Here is a 19,340-nt window from a genome sequence, read left to right as displayed (position 1 = left end):
CCTTCCTTCCTTCCTTCCTTCCTTCCTTCCTTCCTTCCTTCCTTCCTTCCTTCCTTCCTTCCTTCCTTCCTTCCTTCCTCTTCTTTCTTCTTTCTTCCTTCTTCCTACTTCTTCTTCTTCTTTTTTTTTTTTAATTATACTTTAAGTTCCAGGGTACGTGTGCACAAAGTGCAGGTTTGTTACATAAGTATACATGTGCCATGTTGGTTTGCTGCACCCATCGTGTTGACAGTTACATAGGTATTTCTCCTAATGCTATCCCTCCCCCAGGCTCCCACCCCTCCACCCCCACAGGCCCCAGTGTGTGATGTTCCCCACCCTGTGTCTGTGTATTCTCATTGTTCCACTCCCACCTATGAGTGAGAACATGTGGTGTTTGGTTTTCTGTCCTTGTGATAGTTTGCTGAGAATGATGGTAATGATAGACTGGATTAAGAAAATGTGGCGTATATACACCATGGAATACTACGCAACCACAGAAAAGGTTGAGCTCCTGTTCTTTGCAGGGACATGGATGAAGCTGGATACAATAGTGCTTTGTGACGCATACAGTTTAATTTTGAAGTTTCAGTAAAGTCACCGTCTTTGTACCATAATGTACAATTACTTGAATGTTGTTTTTACTTTTTGATAAAGTAGTTGAAAACTTACAATTCACTTTTCTGGTGCAGAGATCTTATAAATATGTAGTCAAAATAAATATGTAATCATCAGGGGTGGTATCAGGTCGTCTTCGGGCCTGTGCATTTCTGAAGTGAAAGAACAAAATTAAAGGAACTCTGTGAAATATAAAATACTCTGTTGAAAATTTTATCTAAAAGATGAGGTGTCTTTAGGAACTTAGGGTAATTTTCTTAACCCCAATGATAGAGCCCTCATTAAAGCATTTATTAGATTGTCACCTATTTGATTTTCATGTTTTCAGTGATATGAATTTAAGTGGAGCTTTACCTATATATGAATTAACTCATAAGGCTATAATACTCCAAGTGCTTCCCCTACACCCCCAGTTATTTGGTAAGAACACCTAACATGAGATCCATCCTCTTAACAAAATTATAAGTGTAGAATATATTGTTGAGTTTTGGTACAACATTCTATAGCAGAACCCTAAAGCTTATTCATCTTTTTTACCTGAAACTTTATGCTTATTGATTAGCAACTCATTTCCCCTTCCCTTTAGTCCCTGGCGATCACCATTCCACTCTTTGATTCTATTAATTCGACTATTTTAGATACCTCATACAAGTAGACTGGCAGTGTTTGTCATTCTGTAGTTTGTTGGATTTAGCATATTGTTTGCAAGGTTTATTGTCCCATATTGCAGAATTTCCTTTTAAGTCTGCATAGTTTGTATATGCAATTGCATGTATAATATGACATATTCTTTATCCATTCATCTGTTGGTGGGTATTTAGGCTCCTTCCACATGTTAGCTACTGTGAATAGTGCTACAATAAACATGGTAGTGCTAATAATTTCTTTGGGATCCTGATTTCAGTTCTTTTGAATAAATGCCCAGAAATGGGATTGCTGGATAAAATGGTAGTTCTAGTTTTCATTTTTTTTTTTTTTTTTGGAGCTCCATGCTACTTCCCACAGTGGCTGTAACATTTTGCATTCCTAGCACCAGTGTACAAAGGTACCAGTTTCTCCACACCGTTGCCAACACTTGTGTTATCTTTTATTTTTGTTTTATAGTAGCCACCCTGACAGGCATGAGGTGATGTCTCATTGTGGTTTTGACTTGCATTTCCCTAATGACTGCAAAAACTTTCGTAGTTCTATGTGATTTTTAGAATTTTATGCAAATAATTGAAATTGTCCTTCCCTTAAAATCCTTGTATTATAATCTTATTCAGAATTTTATATGGACAATATTTTTTCTTTCACCTCTTTTCACTGAAAAATCTCAAACCTACAAAAAAGTTATAAAAATAGATCAACACTCATATATCCTTTACTTCATTAGTAAGTTTCATCACTTACTAATATTTTACCACATTTGCTTTCTTTTTATCTATCCACATGTACAGATTGTTGTTGTAAAACTGTTTCAGTTTTAGTTGCAGACATCATGGTACTCTCCAGAATATTAGACCTCTCCTTCTTAAGAGATGTATGCTCCATTTCCTACATTATCATAACCGTGATTAGACTCAGGAAACTTAACACTGATGCAATAATATTATCTAATATCAAATTTATATAAATGAATATCAGTATTCAAATTTCCTTAGTTGCCCCATATAGCTAGCCTACCACCCCGCTGGCATATGTTTGGCTCTCATGTCCTTGATCTGTTATTTTTAATGCCCAGTCTTTTTCTCTTTCCTTTTATATCTTTCACAGCACTCTGTGATTGATTTTTTTTTGTTTGTTTTTGTTTTCTGAGATGGAGTCTTGCTTTGTCACCCAAGCTAGAGTGCAGTGGGGCTCTCTTAGCTCACTGCAGCCTCCATCTCCCAGATTCAAGTGATTCTCCTGCCTCAGCAGGAGTAGCTGGGATTACAGGTGTACACCACTATGCCCGGCTAATTTTTGTATTTTTAGTAGAGACGAGGTTTCACCGTGTTGGCCAGGCTGATCTTGAACTCCTGACCTCAAGCGATCTGTCCTCCTTGGCCTCCCAAAATGCTGGGCATGAACCTCTCTGCCCAGCCTCTATGACTGATATTTGCAATTCTGTTTTTGTAGCATTAATTTTAATTTAGAACATTGTATATTCTAATGACAGCCAAGATTGGAATATAAATATTTTAGGGCTTTTAAATGTAACTGGGTACTTTGGTTTTATTGCCCCATTTGTAATTTATAGTATGCACATCTTTTCTGCAATTTCTGGGAAAGTATACTCCCTATTTAAAACCAACACTACCTCATTTTCCTTACCATTAGATTGTGTTGTCGTATGCTTATTTTTAGTTGAGTACGAATGAGTTAGATACTTTGAAATCTGCTTTTACTCATTAATTGGCCTGCTTTTATGAGCTCATTGGAGTGATCTTTGAGATAGAACACTTAGCAATGTTGAGTACATGTTCCAGAAATATTATTATAGTCAAATTTTGAAAATAAGATATTACATGATAAATATGTTACAATAAGGTAATACCTATCTTAATATTTATTCACTTATATCTTACTGAGATGTTTGGGCAAATATTTAACTTCTTGATTTTCTGCATTCCCCACCAACACTTCCACCACCAGGAGACGGGAGCAAATTCTCTAGTTGTTTGGCTACCCTTTTAGAGTATTTTACTAGCATAATAAAGAAACTCATGCTTTCTGGGAACATTTTAAATTTTAATCCATGATATTCAAGTAGATAGTAGTGAAGCTATGAAGGTCTAGTGTTTTTATTTCATCCCCAAGGATACTCTTATAGCAATTTCAAATACTGGAGCTGAAAAGCTGTCCAGCATCATTGTAGATCCATTTTACTTTTCAAGAAACTACTGTTAGACTGAGCTGTGCTTCAGGGTAAAATTTAAAATCTGATTAACTTAATCCATGGTGAGCTTATCAGTTTTATCCTTTGAAAATGTTTTTTTCCTCTTGTGTTTCCACTGTACCTTGTATACACCTTCATCATGACACTTCTCCTTTTTCATTGTGAGAGTTTGTCTGGCTCTCTTTGTATCCTTTTCTTTCCAGTGCCTTGTGTTCAGGGCCTGAAACTTGAAAGATATTTGTAGAATGAATGAATAAATGCTGACTTTTTAAAAAACAATAGTGTAATTTCCAATTTGGTAAGCTGTTTTATTAAAAAGGAGGATATAACGGCATTTTCTGTTAACCTCTAAAGAATGTTTTTTTATATTCATAAGCGTAGTTTAATTCAGTGCACTTGATAGTTGTTTAAAATTATTTTAAAATATTTACTATAGAGCCCTGGGCCTTTATGTAATGTCTAATTTTATTTCTTAAGGATGTAAGCTTAATACATTACATCTAATAAATATTAAATACGTGTTGCCTGGGACTTAATAGTGCTCTCAGTGTTTTTCAAAGTAAATCGCCTTCTTTTTTTTTTTTTTTTTTTTTTGGTTTGGCAATTGACTTTTTTTTATTATTATTATACTTTATGTTCTAGGGTACATGTGCATGAGGTGCAGGTTTGTTACATATGTATACTTGTGCCATGTTAGTGTGCTGCACCCATCAACTCGTCATTTATATCAGGTATAACTCCCAATGCAATCCCTCCCCCCTTCCCCCTCCCCATGATAGGCCCCAGTTTGTGATGTTCCCCTTCCCGAGTCCAAGTGATCTCATTGTTCAGTTCCTACCTATGAGTGAGAACATGCGGTGTTTGGTTTTCTGTTCTTGTGATAGTTTGCTGAGAATGATGGTTTCCAGCTGCATCCATGTCCTTACAAAGGACGCAAACTCATCCTTTTTTATGGCTGCATAGTATTCCATGGTGTATATGTGCCACATTTTCTTAATCCAGTCTGTCACTGATGGACATTTGGGTTGATTCCAAGTCTTTGCTATTGTGAATAGTGCTGCAATAAACATACGTGTGCATGTGTCTTTATAGCAGCATGATTTATAATCCTTTGGGTATATACCCAGTAATGGGATGGCTGGGTCATATGGTACTTCTAGTTCTAGGTCCTTGAGGAATCGCCAGACTGTTTTCCATAATGGTTGAACTAGTTTACAATCCCACCAACGGTGTAAAAGTGTTTCTATTTCTCCACATCCTCTCCAGCACCTGTTGTTTCCTGACTTTTTAATGATTGCCATTCTAACTGGTGTGAGATGGTATCTCATTGTGGTTTTGCTTTGCATTTCTCTGATGGCGAGTGATGATGAGCATTTTTTCATGTGCCTGTTGGCTGTATGAATGTCTTCTTTTGAGAAATGTCTGTTCATATCCCTTGCCCACTTTTTGATGGGGTTGTTTGTTTTTTTCTTGTAAATTTGTTTGAGTTCTTTGTAGGTTCTGGATATCAGCCCTTTGTCAGATGAGTAGATTGCAAAAATTTTCTCCCATTCTGTAGGTTGCCTGTTCGCTCTGATGGTAGTTTCTTTTGCTGTGCAGAAGCTCTTTAGTTTAATTAGATCCCATTTGTCAATTTTGGCTTTTGTTGCCGTTGCTTTTGGTGTTTTAGACATGAAGTCCTTGCCCATGCCTATGTCCTGAATGGTACTACCTAGGTTTTCTTCTAGGGTTTTTATGGTATTAGGTCTAACATTTAAGTCTCTAATCCATCTTGAATTAATTTTCGTATAAGGAGTAAGGAAAGGATCCAGTTTCAGCTTTCTACTTATGGCTAGCAAAATTTCCCAGCACCATTTATTAAATAGGGAATCCTTTCCCCATTTCTTGTTTCTCTCAGGTTTGTCAAAGATCAGATGGCTGTAGATGTGTGGTATTATTTCTGAGGACTCTGTTCTTTTCCATTGGTCTATATCTCTTTTTTGGTAGCAGTACCATGCTGTTTTGGTTACTGTAGCCTTGTAGTATAGTTTGAAGTCAGGTAGCATGATGCCTCCAGCTTTGCCCTTTTGACTTATGATTGTCTTGGCAATGTGGGCTCTTTTTTGGTTCCATATGAACTTTAAAGCACTTTTTCCCAATTCTGTGAAGACAGTCATTGGTAGCTTGATGGGGATGGCATTGAATCTATAAATAACCTTGGACAGTATGGCCATTTTCATGATATTGATTCAATTGCCTTCTTTACTAATAAAATTTTGTTGTTTCCTCTACTTATATTGTAATAGATACGACCATATGTGGGATGTTTGGTACAATATTTGCCCCTCCTTTGGAAGCAGAGTGAAGAACACAATATGTTGAGATGTGCTATTTTGACAACACTTATTCATCTTGTTCAGGTAAGTCACTTCTCCACAGAGTTTTTTTTAGTGTAGTGGTTTTTTAAAAAAAAATTCTTTTAAACATTTAAAAAATTATTTTTATGTGATTTATGTTAATGGTAGTGAAAAACCTCACATATCATTTACTTTTCCCATGTGTGATCTAAACAGATATAAAAACAGCTTTTGCATGCTTATTTTGGACTTTTTTTTGAGGATGTGAAAAACATTCACTTTTAAAGAAGATGTCGTCTCCAGTAATGATAAACTCATGGTTCGTGCAGTCCGTGGCACCATGCATGCAGTTTCCTTGGTGGTCAGGGCTTTTCTGCTTAAACGTACTTTATGTTTTCACTCTTTTTCCTTGATTTAAAATAAAAAATTTGCCTATTATAACTTGGGAAGGCAGGAAACCAGGTGAGTTGCTTTTAAGGGGAGACAAGTGAATTGGATTTCAGACATTTTGACTTTTGAGGTGTTGGGATGTGGTAGCAGATAGAGAGGAACCTGAAACTTAGAGCTGGACTGTAGTTCTCATTTGAACTGTTACAGTGAATCGTAGTCTCGTGAGAGTATGGAGAGAGAAGAGCTCAAGGCCATGAGTTAGAATATATGTGTGGGGATGCTCAAGTGATTTTACTGACTTTACCCACAAGTTTGAGAAATTTTCCAGTGGGGTAGAAATCAGAAGTACACCTAAATTCAGAAGTACTACTCTAAAGCTTTCTAAAATTAGTTTAGAAAAAAACAGAAACTTTTCTCAGAAGCTTTGATACTTTTTGGAATTTGAGCTCATTGTTTCCATAAATGCTTTATTTATTTATTTATTTTTTCTTTTTGAGATGGAGTCTCGCGGTGTTGCCCAGGCTGGAGCACTGTGGCGTGATCTTGGCTCACTGCAACCTCCGCCTCCTGGGTTCAAGCAAGTCTCCTGTCTCAGCCTCCCAAGTAGCTGGGATTACAGGCACACACCACCGTGCCCGGTTAATTTTTGTATTTTTAGTAGAGACGGTGTTTCACCATGTTGGCCAGGCTGATCTCAAACTCCTGACCTCAAGTGATCCGCCCACCTCATGCTCCCAAAGTGCTAGGATTATAGTCGTGAGCCACCATGCCTGGCCCCTCCGTAAATGTTTATGGGTGACTTTTAGTTACAGATTCCTGTCTAAGGCAGTTTCAGATAAATAGTAATGCAAAATATTTTTAATGCACATTTCCCAATTTTTTTTTTCTGTGGTAAAATACACATAACATAAAATTTACTGTTTTAACCACTTTTAAGTGTACGGTGAAGTGGTGTTAAATACATTCATAATGTTCAATTATCACTACCATCCATCTCTGTAACTCTTTTTATGTTGTGAAACTGAAGCTGTACCATTAAACAATAACTCCACAGCTCTATCACTAAAGCACATTAAAAAAATAAGTGGCCCAGAATCTTCCTGTTTACCCTTTAATGCTTATGATTACTTTATAAAGATTATGTCCATTTTATAGAAGAGGATACAGACTAAGAGAAGGTTACTGACTAGCTTGTGAATGCATTTATAAGTAATAGAAAAATGAGTGACCCCAGACATTTTGTATTATAACAACCATCTCTGCCATTTTTTTTTTGAGACGGAATTTCGCTCTTGTTGCCCAGGCTGGCGTGCAATGGCATGATCTTGGCTCACCGCAACCTCTACCTCCTGGGTTCAGGCAGTTCTCCCGCCTCAACCTCCTGAGTAGCTGAGATTACAGGCATGTGCCACCATGCCTGGCTAATTTTTGTATTTTTAGTAGAAATGGGGTTTCTCCATGTTGATCAGGGTGATCTCGAACTACCGACCTCAGGTGATCTGCCTGCCTTGGCCTCCCAAGGTGCTGGGATTACAGGCGTGAACCACCTCTCCTGGCCTCCAAAATGTATATTTAAGCTCAACTTGGGAGTTTTGTGAGGGACATGTGACAAAACACCAACTTTTATGTCTCCTCAGGCAGTGTTACTTCAAGTTGTCTCAGGAAGTCAGTAACTCTTGTGGAATGTTAGGCCTATTTTCGTTAATCATAACATTTAAGTACCCTGTATATTTATAGAGGCCAAGAGTGCAAGGTTCAACCAAGTAGTATTCTACCCTTTTTGGAGAAAGCATATAACATTTAATACCAAAATTGAGACTGTAGCTTAAAATATATTTTTCAGCCATTTGGGAAGGTTATACTAAAGTTTATTGGTTGGCCAGGCACTGTGGCTTACGCCTGTAATCCCAGCATTTTTGGGAGGCCGAAGTGGGCAGTCAGCTGAGGTCAGGAGTTCAAGACCAGCCTGGCAGACATGGTTAAACCCCATGCCTACTAAAAATACAAAAATTAGGCTGGGCACAGTGGCTCATGCTTGTAATCCCAGCACTTTAGGAGACGAATGGATCATGAGGTCAGGAGATTGAGACCATCCTGGCCAACATGGTGAAACCCCGTCTCTACCAAAAATATAAAACTTAGCCAGGTGTCGTGGCACATGCCTGTAGTCCCAGCTACTTGGGAGGTTGAGGCAGGAGAATCGCTTGAACCCGAGAGGCGGAGGCTGCAGTGAGCTGAGATTGCGCCACTGTACTCCAGCCTGGGTGACGGAGCAAGACTCCGTCTCAAAAAAAAAAAAAAACCCCAAAATTAACTGGGTGTGGTGGCACACACTTGTAGTCCCAGCTGTTTGGGAGGGCCAGGTGGGAGAATTGCTTGAACCCGGGAGGTGGAGGTTGCAGTGAGCCGAGATTGTGCCACTGCACTCTAGCCTGGGTGACAGAGTGAGACCCTGTCTCAAAAATAAAAAGAAAATTTACTGATAAATTTGCTTTCTTGCAAAATACTGCTATCTTTTGGCTTTTGACACATAACAGACATTAGTGTGAGTTTCTGTATGTTTTTGTTTTCGTTTTTTTAGACCTGGAAATCCAGATTCTGGTAGTCTTTGAAGTGAGTGGTCACTGGGTGAAAATAAACTTTCTAGTCTGCATAGTTGAACTTAGAGGAAGTAGGTATTCTTTCATACACTAAACATTTATTGAGAACCTGCAATGTGCAATACAGGGTAATAGGCACTGGGCTACAGAACAGAAATGAATAGAATGTGATCTCTGTGTGGGTGACTGTCTAGGGAAATACTGAATAAGTGTGTTAATTGCCCTTTTAGCAGTTAAGAACATTTTGCTATTGGGGGTACATGGCCAATTCCCTGTGTCACATGGAGGGTGAGGTGGGGCACATTAGGGAAGGCCTCCTGACAGAGTTGTTACTCAAATTGTGGTGTTGTTAAATAGTGTTAAACCAGAAATGTTATTTAGATGGTGGTTTAGCAAGGAGAGTGGTAAAGGTATTTTAGACATATGAACCGGCATGTGTAAAACTCCATAAGCATTAGAGAATGCAGTACAATTTATTTTTTTAAGGTTCATATACTGATCAGTTTTAATGTTGATAGATAAAGGAGTTAGTTCTTAAAGATTTTTCAAATGAAAACTATCAGTACCCTGCTCCGCCTCCTCATTTCCTTTTTAGTGGAAGAATCCACTGTCAACTCTTAAAGCCAGATCATAGGTTTCTCAGTCTTTCTCACTGTAACATATTGTTTATTACTGATTTAAGCATTGTAGGCATTATTTCTTGACTTCCCTGCATAGGAGATGAAAATGTAATTCTTCTGTACCCCTGTATCCTTCCTATTCTACCATCCTGCCAGTATACTTGATGGTATAAAGACTGTTGAAGGCATATATCATTATGTCATGATTAATTTTATTTCTTATACATAGTGTTTGCAACCTCCACCCTTGTATTAATAATTTTGTTTGCTTAGTGTTCTGAGAAAGTACCATAAACTTGGTGGCTTAAAACAATATGCATTTATTAGCTCATAGTTATGTAAGTTAGAAACCTGGACATGCCATGTCTGAATTCTCTGATTAGAGTTTAGTGGACTGAAATTGAGGTGACTGCCAGAATAAGTTCTTAGCTGGAGGCTTTGGGGAAGAATCTGTTTCCATACTCATTCAGCTTGTTGCCAGAATTTAGTTTGTTGATTTGTAGGACTAAGGTCCCAGTTTACTTGCTAGCTGTCATCTAGGGTCCCCTCTCGTTCTGAAGTCCAGCCGCATTCTTTGACACATAGCCCCTTTCATGTTCAAAGTCAGTGGAGACATTCTCAAATGTCAAATCCCCTGAGGGTTTTAATCTGTGACCTCCCTTTATGCCACTAGCTAGAGAATATTCTCTTTTAAAGGGCTCTTTGAGTAGGTCAGGCATACCTGGATAATTTTCCTATCTAAGGTCTGTTGATTTGGGACTTTAATTACAACTGTAAATTATTTCTTCACAGTAGTACCTAGATTAGTGTTTGAATAACTAGGAAATGATGTATGTACAGTAGTGGCCAAGAACCTAAGTGATCATCTTAGATTTCTGCTTAGTACACTTAGTTGTCTATGCAGTTGAACCTGTTCTTTTCACTTGTTATCTGCACATTTCCTCAGTGATGTTTTGTTACTTTCATCATTTTGAAGAGACATGACATTCTTTTTTCTTTTTTTTAAAACTTTAAATTCTAGGGTACATGTGCACAATGTGCAGGATTGTTACATATGTATACATGTGCCATGTTGTGCTGCACCCATTAACTCGTCATTTACATGAGGCATTTCTCCTAATGTTATCCCTCCCCGCTTCCCCCATCCCATGACAGGCCCCAGTATGTGATGTTCCCCACCCTGTGTCCAAGTTTTCTCATTGTTCGGTTCCCACCTATGAGTGAGAACATGCAGTGTTTGGTTTTCTGTCCTTGAGATAGTTTGCTGAGAATGATGGTTTCCAGCTGCATCCATGTCCTTACAAAGGACATGAACTCATCCTTTTTAGTGGCTGCATAGTATTCCATGGTGTGTATGTTCCACATTTTCTTAATCCAGTCTATCATTGATGGACATTTGGGTTGATTCCAAGTCTTTGCTATTGTGAATAGTGCCGCAATGAACATACGTGTGCATGTGTCTTTATAGCAGCATGATTTATAATCCTTTGGGTATATACCCAGTAATGGGATGGCTGGGTCATATGGTACTTCTAGTTCTAGGTCCTTGAGGAATCGCCAGACTGTTTTCCATAATGGTTGAACTAGTTTACAATCCCACCAACAGTGTAAAAGTGTTCCTATTTCTCCACATCCTCTCCAGCACCTGTTGTTTCCTGACTTTTTAATGATTGCCATTCTAACTGGTATGAGATGGTATCTCATTGTGGTTTTGCTTTGCATTTCTCTGGTGGCGAGTGATGATGAGCATTTTTTCATGTGTCTGTTGGCTGTATGAATGTCTTCTTTTGAGAAATGTCTGTTCATATCCCTTGCCCAGTTTTTGATGGGGTTGTTTGTTTTTTTCTTGTAAATTTGTTTGAGTTATTTGTAGATTCTGGATATCAGCCCTTTGTCAGATGAGTAGATTGCAAAAATTTTCTCCCATTCTGTAGGTTGCCTGTTCACTCTGGTGCTAGTTTCTTTTGCAGTGCAGAAGCTCTTTAGTTTAATGAGATCCCATTTGTCAATTTTGGCTTTTGTCGCTGTTACTTTTGGTGTTTTAGACATGAAATCCTTGCCCATGCCTATGTCCTGAATGGTATTACCTAGGTTTTCTTCTAGAGTTTTTATGGTATTAGGTCTAACATTTAAGTCTCTAATCCATCTTGAATTAATTTTCGTATAAGGAGTAAGGAAAGGATCCAGTTTCAGCTTTCTACTTATGGCCAGCCAATTTTCCCAGCACCATTTATTAAATAGAGAATCCTTTCCCCATTTCTTGTTTTTCTCAGGTTTGTCAAAGATCAGATGGCTGTAGATGTGTGGTATTATTTCTGAGGACTCTGTTCTTTTCCATTGGTCTATATCTCTGTTTTGGTAGCAGTACCATGCCGTTTTGGTTACTGTAGCCTGGTAGTATAGTTTAAAGTCAGGTAGCGTGATGCCTCCAGCTTTGTTCTTTTGACTTATGATTGTCTTGGCAATGCGGGCTCTTTTTTGGTTCCATATGAACTTTAAAGCACTTTTTCCCAATTCTGTGAAGACAGTCATTGGTAGCTTGATGGGGATGGCATTGAATCTAGAAATTACCTTGGGCCTTGTGTCCATTTTTACAATATTGATTCTTCCTATCCATGAGCATGTGTGTTCTTCCATTTGTTTGTATCCTCTTTGATTTCACTGAGCAGTGGTTTGTAGTTCTCCTTGAAGAGGTCCTTTACATCCCTTGTAAGTTGGATTCCTAGATATTTTATTCTCTTTGAAGCAATTGTGAATGGAAGTTCATTCATGATTTGGCTCTCTGTTTGTCTGTTAATGGTGTATAAGAATGCTTGTGATTTTTGCATGTTGATTTTGTATCCTGAGACTTTGCTGAAGTTGCTTATCAGCTTAAGGAGATTTTGGGCTGAGACGATGGGGTTTTCTATATATACAATCATGTCATCTGCAAACAGGGACAATTTGACTTCTCCTTTTCCTAACTGAATACCCTTGATTTCTTTCTCTTGCCTGATTGCCCTGGCCAGAACTTCCAACACTATGTTGAATAGGAGTGGTGAGAGAGGGCATCCCTGTCTTGTGCCAGTTTTCAAAGGGAATGCTTCCAGTTTTTGCCCATTCGGTATGATATTGGCTGTGGGTTTGTCATAAATAGCTCTTATTATTTTGAGATACGTTCCATCAATACCGAATGTATTGAGAGTTTTTAGCTTGAAGGGCTGCTGAATTTTGTCAAAGGCCTTTTCTGCATCTATTGAGATAATCATGTTGTTTTTGTCTTTGGGTCTGTTTATATGCTGGATTATGTTTATTGATTTGCATGTGTTGAACCAGCCTTGCATTCAAGGGATGAAGCCCACTTGATCCTGGTGGATAAGCTTTTTGATGTGCTGCTGGATTCGGTTTGCCACTATTTTATTAAGGATTTTTGCATCGATGTTCCTCAGGGATATTGGTCTACAATTCTCTTTTTTTGTTGTGTCTCTGCCAGGCTTTGGTATCAGGGTGATGTTGGCTTCATAAAATGAGTTAGGGTAGATTCCCTCTTTTTCTGTTGATTGGAATAGTTTCAGAAGGAATGGTACCAGCTCCTCCTTGTACCTCTGGTAGAATTCAGCTGTAAATCCATCTGGTCCTGGACTTTTTTTGGTTGGTAGGCTATTAATTATTGCCTTAATTTCAGAGCCTGCTATTGGTCTCTTCAGGGATTCAACTTCTTCCTGGTTTAGTCTTGGGAGAGTGTGTGTGTCTGGGAAATTACCCATTTCTTCTAGATTTTCTGGTTTATTTGCATAGAGGTGTTTATAGTATTCTCTCATGGTAGTTTGTATTTCTGTGGGATCGGTGGTGATATTCCCTTTATCATTTTTTATTGCATCTCTTTGATTCTCCTCTCTTTTCTTCTTTATTAGTCTTGCTAGCGGTCAATCAATTTTGTTTATCCTGTCAAGAAACCAGCACCTGGATTCATTGATTTTTTTGGAGGATTTTTTTTGTCTCTATCTCCTTCAGTTCTGCTCTGATCTTAGTTATTTCTTGCCTTCTGCTAGCTTTTGAATGTGTTTGCTCTTGCTTCTCTAGTTCTTTTAATTGTGATGTTAGAGTGTCAATTTTAGATCTTTCCAGCTTTCTCTTCTGGGCATCTAGTGCTATAAATTTCCCTCTACACACTGCTTTAAATGTGTCCCAGAGATTCTGGTATGTTGTATCTTTGTTCTCATTGGATTCAAAGAACATCTTTATTTCTGCCTTCATTTCGTTATGTACCCAGTAGTCATTCAGGAGCAGGTTGTTCAGTTTCCATGTAGTTGAGCAGTTTTGATTGAGTTTCTTAGTCCTGAGTTCTAGTTTGATTGCACTGTGGTGTTAGAGACAGTTTGTTATAATTTCTATTCTTGTACATTTGCTGAGGAGTGCTTTACTTCCAATTATGTGGTCAATTTTTGAATAAGTGTGATGTAGTGCTGAGAAGAATGTATATTGTGTTGATTTGGGGTGGAGAGTTCTGTAGATGTCTATTAGGTGCACTTGATGCAGAGTTGAGTTCAGTTTCTGGATATCCTTGTTAACTTTCTGTCTCGTTGATCTGTCTAATGTTGACAGTGGAGTGTTGAAGTCTCCCATTGTTATTGTATGGGAGTCTAAGTCTCTTTGTAAGTCTCTAAGGACTTGCTTTATGAATCTGGGTGCTCCTGTATTAGGTGCATATATATTTAGGATAGTTAGCTCTTCCTGAATAATTGATCCCTTTACCATTATGTAATGGCCTTCTTTGTCTCTTTTGATCTTTGATGGTTTAAAGTCTGTTTTATCAGAGACTAGGATTGCAACCCCTGCTTTTTTTTGTTCTCCATTTGCTTGGTAGATCTTCCTCCATCCCTTTATTTTGAGCCAATGTATGTCTCTGCATGTGAGATGGGTCTCCTGAATACAGCAGACTGATGGATCTTGACTCTTTATCCAGTTTGGCAGTCTGTATCTTCTAATTGGACCATTTAGTCCATTTACATTTAAGGTTAGTATTGTTATGTGTGAACTTGATCCTGCCATTATGATATTAACTGGTTATTTTGCTCGTCAGTTGATGCAGTTTCTTCCTAGCATCGATGGTCTTTACATTTTGGCTTGTTTTTGCAATGGCTGGTACCGGTTGTTCCTTTCCATATGTAGTGCTTCCTTCAGGATCTCTTGTAGGGCAGGCCTGGTGGTGACAAAATCTCTAAGCATTTACTTATCTGTAAAGGATTTTATTTCTCCTTCACTTATGAAACTTAGTTTCGCTGGATATGAAATTCTGGGTTTAAAATTCTTTTCTTTAAGAACGTTGAATATTGGCCCTCAGTCTCTTCTGGCTTGTAGAGTTTCTGCTGAGAGATTTGCTGTTAGTCTGATGGGCTTCCCTTTGTGGGTAACCCAACCTTTCTCTCTGGCTGCCCTTAAGATTTTTTCCTTCATTTCAACTTTGGTGAATCTGACAATTATGTGTCTTGGAGTTGCTCTTCTTGAGGAGTATCTTTGTGGCATTCTCTGTATTTCCTGAATTTGAACGTTGGCCTGCCTTACTAGGTTGGGGAAGTTCTCCTGGATGATATCCTGCAGAGTGTTTTCCAACTTGGTTCCATTTTCTCCCTCACTTTCAGGCACCCCAATCAAACGTAGATTTGGTCTTTTCACATAATCCCATACTTCTTGAAGGCTTTGTTCATTTCTTTTTCCTCTTTTTTCTTTAGACTTCGCTTCTCGCTTCTTTTCATTCATTTGATCCTCAGTCGCTGATACTCTTTTTTCCAGTTGATCGAGTCGGTTACTGAAGCTTTGCATTTGTCTCATATTTCTCATGTCATGATTTTCATCTCTGTCAGTTCGTTTGCGTCCTTCTCTGCATTGATTATTCTACTTATCCATTCTTCCATTCTTTTTTCAAGATTTTTAGTTTCTTTGCGTTGGGTACGTAATTCCTCCTTTAACTCTGAGAATTTTAATGGACTGAAGCCTTCTTCTCTCAACTCGTCAAAGTCATTCTCCGTCCAGCTTTGATCCGTTGCTGGCGATGAGCTGCGTTCCTTTGGAGGGGGAGATGCACTCTTATTTTTTGAATTTCCAGCTTTTCTGCCCTGCCTTTTCCCCATCTTTGTGGTTTTATCTGCCTTTGGTCTTTGATAATGGTGACGTACTGATGGGGCTTTGGTGTGGGTGTCCTTCCTGTTTGTGATAGTTTTCCTTCTAACTGTCAGGACCCTCAGCTGCAGGTCTTTTGGAGTTTGCTTGAGGTCCACCCAGACCCTGTTTGCCTGGGTATCAGCAGCAGAGGCTGCAGAAGATAGAATATTGCTGAACAGCGAGTGTACCTGTCTGATTCTTGCCTTGGAGGCTTCCTCTCAGGGGTGTACTCCACCGTGTGAGGTGTGGGGTTTTGGTCTGCCCCTAGTGGGGGATGTCTCCCAGTTAAGCTACTGAGGGGTCAGGGACCCACTTGAGCAGGCAGTCTGTCTGTTCTCAGATCTCAACCTCCGTGTTGGGAGATCCAGTGCTCTCTTCAAAGCTGTCAGACAGGGTCATTTGCGTCTGCAGAGGTTTCTGCTGCCTTTTTTGTTTGTTTGTTTAGCTGTTCCCTGTCCCCAGAGGTGGAGTCTACAGAGACAGTCAGGCCTCCTTGAGCTGCTGTGGGCTCCACCCAGTTTGAGCTTCCCAGGGGCTTTGTTTACCTACGTAAGCCTAAGCAATGGTGTTCACCCCTCCCGCAGCCTCGCTGCCTCCTTGCCCTTAGTTCTCAGACTGCTGTGCTAGCAATGAGGGAGGCTCTGCAGGTGTGGGACCCTCCCGGCCAGGTGTCAGATATAATCTCCTGGTGTGCCGTTTGCTAAGACCCTTGGTAAAGCACAGTATTGGGGTGGGAGTTACCCGATTTTCCAGGTGTTGTGTTTCTCAGTTCCCCTTGCTAGGAAAAGGGATTCCCTTCCCCCTTGTGCTTCCCAGGTGAGGTGATGCCTCACCCTGCTTCAGCTCTTGCTGATTGGGCTGCAGCAGCTGATCAGCACTGATTGTCCCACATTCCCTAGTGAGATGAACCCGGTACCTCAGTTGAAAATGCGGAAATCACCCGTCTTCTGTGTCGCTGGGAGCTGGAGACTGGAGCTGTTCCTATTTGGCCATCTTGCTCCGCCCCCTCGCAGTGTTTTCTTTAATGTAGTGTTTTAATTACCAAAGGTATTAATAATACATTTTTCTAAGTTTTCATCTCTGCCTGGTCTCTGTTTCTTTTAACGTACGGTTTTCGTATTTAGTTTTTTTGTTTTCCGTTTTTCATAGCAGACATTTTAATTGTATCTCTTGATCCTTGATTGCCTTCTCTTATTTACTTATTTACTTTCTATTATGAAAAGTTTGAGGCATATAGGAAAAAGGAAGAAGAGTGTAATGAATCCTGAAGCATCACCCAACTTCAAGATCAGCATTTTGTCTGTATACATTTAGGAGTGGACACCAGAAAGCTGAGTGGAAGGATTGTATGTGTGGTGTGGTGGGGAGGCTTGCTGATTGTGGTGGTTTTTTTCTTGAGATGGGATCTCACTCTGTTGCCCAGGCTGGAGTGCAGTGGTTTGATCTCTGCTCACCACAACCTCTGCCTCCAGAGTTCAAGTGATCCTCCTGCCTCAGCCTCCCTAGTAGCTGGGACTATAGGCGTACGCCACCATGCCTGGCTAATTTTTGTGTATTTAATGGAGACAGTGTTTCATACTGTTGGCCAGGCTAGTCTCAAACAGCTAACCTTAGCTGATCTGCCCACCTTGACCTCCCAGAGTGCTGGGATTACAGGTGTGAGCCACTGCTCCTGGCCATAATTGTATGTTTTTCTTTTAGAATGATCTCGTTGAGTTTTGTAGGAGAATGTTTTCGGGTTCATTTTTTAAAGTCTTTCCTCAGTGAAAGACCCCTTAGTCTCCTGCCTGTTACATGCTGATGTAATCTTCCTGTTTTATGTCATATCCCTGTTCTTGATTACCTGGTATCTCCTTGTCTTGAAACCATCTGTTTTATCTTAGCAGAAAATAGATAGCTGGTTTTATGCTGGTTCAGAGGAGGGTCAGTTAGTTGTCTGTTTATGTATCTGAATGAGATCTTGGCATCAAACTGCTTTCTAAACGTTTTCTAGAAGTCCTCTTATTATTAATAGTTCCTTTTCACTGTCCTCCAATCCTCTGTCCCCCAAATGCATGCATGTATGTGGACACGCACTTGTGCACACACACCCCTCAAAATACCTGGTTCCATTAGTTCCTCAGTCTTTTTTCTGTAGTATAAATCAGGTAGTTTGTCTTTTCCTGCTGCCCCTGCTGCAGTTTAGTTTTGGTTTCTTAGTTAGCTAAATCAGTTAGCACTTGTCTTTCTTCCCAGCTTCCAAAGTGAATTACTTTTATCTCTTCTTATGCTGTCTTTGTATTTCTGTTTTTAGTTCTTTAAAAAAAGGGAAAAATCCTTCTGTATCCTTTTAGTTGGCTTTGGGAAAGAACAGTAGTAAATGCATGTGTTGAAACTGTTCATCCGTTAGCTTTCTCCAGATGTTAACGTAGTGATTTCTAACACTGCTTTATTTGGTATAGCAGGAACGTAGAGTATAGAGCTTGCATAGGGGGAACTGCCTATGCAAGGAATTCAGGAAGGCTAAGTGAACATCTCTTGAAGGTCAGAGGAAGAAATGTTATTTTTATTTTAGAAAAGTAGTCAGGGCACCACTGAGGACACTAGTTTGGAAGAGGGTAAAACTAAGGTCAAGTAGACTAATTAGGAGACTGTTAATCAGAAAAAAAGATGATGAGAACCTGAATTATGGAGAGAAGGGGAAAGATTTGAAAAATATTTAGGAGATATTTCTTCTTTGAAGAAGAAGAAGAAGAACCAGGAGGTATTTATGATATAATTTATCATTAGGTAATTAGTGATTCATGTCACTTGAGTTAGGAAATACAGGAAGAAGAACTGTGTTTTAGGAAGACAATGAGTTGGTTCAGTGTTAGAGGTTGAGATGACGTTCTAGCTGATAATGTGCTGTAGTTAGTTGATTGTCTAGAGTTCAAAGACTTGTTTCAGAGATGATAGATTTGTGTATCATCAGTGTGTTCATGGGACATGAGAAGAGAGCCAAGGATACTACCCTGAGAATGGCCAGTATTTGGAGGGTGCTGTTTTTTGTTGTTGTTGTTTAACTTTTCTTTTGTGGAAATAATTATAGATTCACGGGACGTTTCAAGGATTGTGTAGAGAAATCCCATGTATCCTTCACCCAATTTCTCCTTACATCTTATGTAATTATAGTAGAATATTAATTCTCCCCTCCTTAATTATTCCTGGTAGTTCTCTTATTTTAATAACTGATGAATTTATTTTTGAACTTTCAAAGTATTGTAGGCAATGTCTTGTAGTTACTGTGGACCCAAAGGGTGCTTACATTTACTTAAAGCTGCATATCAGGGATTGGACACATTCTTTAGCCACTAGAATTATAAGGTACTGAATCTCTTCAAGTGTTGATTAAAACAGTGTGTGTGTTTAGCAGTTGCTTACATTAGTTTTGCTAATGATAGCATATTTTGAACATTGGAATACACACCTAAGTAAGTAGATAAATTTTCCAAGGAAATTTTAAGCCTACTTGATAATCAAAATGAACTTGACTGTTTTTTTTTCTTAATATTCTTTCTTTTTTCTTTCATGAAAGATAGAGCTATGTAGAGTGAAATTGAAGTGAGTTTTAAGGCCCAGTGTGTACTACTGTTAAATAATGGTATTTTCATAATTCTCTTCTTTTGGAAAACTCCTTAATAAAGTCTTCCAAGTGGTTTTTCATTATAAAAAGGGCCAAAATTGTATTTAACATAAGTTCTGGAGATTTAATATACAGTGCAGTGACTATAGTTAAAAAATATTGTACACCGGAGAATTGCAGGTAAAATCCCAA

The 19,340-nt window shown here is 38.9% G+C and overlaps 1 protein-coding gene across 2 annotated transcripts in view; it reads left to right on the top strand.

Moving 5' to 3' along the window:
* IPO11 (importin 11) overlaps positions 1 to 19,340 on the top strand; it is a 226,822-nt gene that overhangs the window by 97,556 nt on the left and 109,926 nt on the right. For both annotated transcript variants that reach the window (XM_026455698.1, XM_026455705.1), the window contains one exon: positions 5,743 to 5,856. In XM_026455698.1, coding sequence (XP_026311483.1) covers positions 5,743 to 5,856 — 114 coding nt within the window. The remainder of the gene's footprint in view (positions 1 to 5,742; positions 5,857 to 19,340) is intronic.

This window comes from Piliocolobus tephrosceles, chromosome 4 (assembly GCF_002776525.5).
Source record: "Piliocolobus tephrosceles isolate RC106 chromosome 4, ASM277652v3, whole genome shotgun sequence".
Lineage (NCBI taxonomy): Eukaryota > Metazoa > Chordata > Mammalia > Primates > Cercopithecidae > Piliocolobus > Piliocolobus tephrosceles.
The sequence above is the reverse complement of the archived record's forward strand: the minus strand, read 5'-3'. Positions and strand labels throughout refer to the sequence as shown.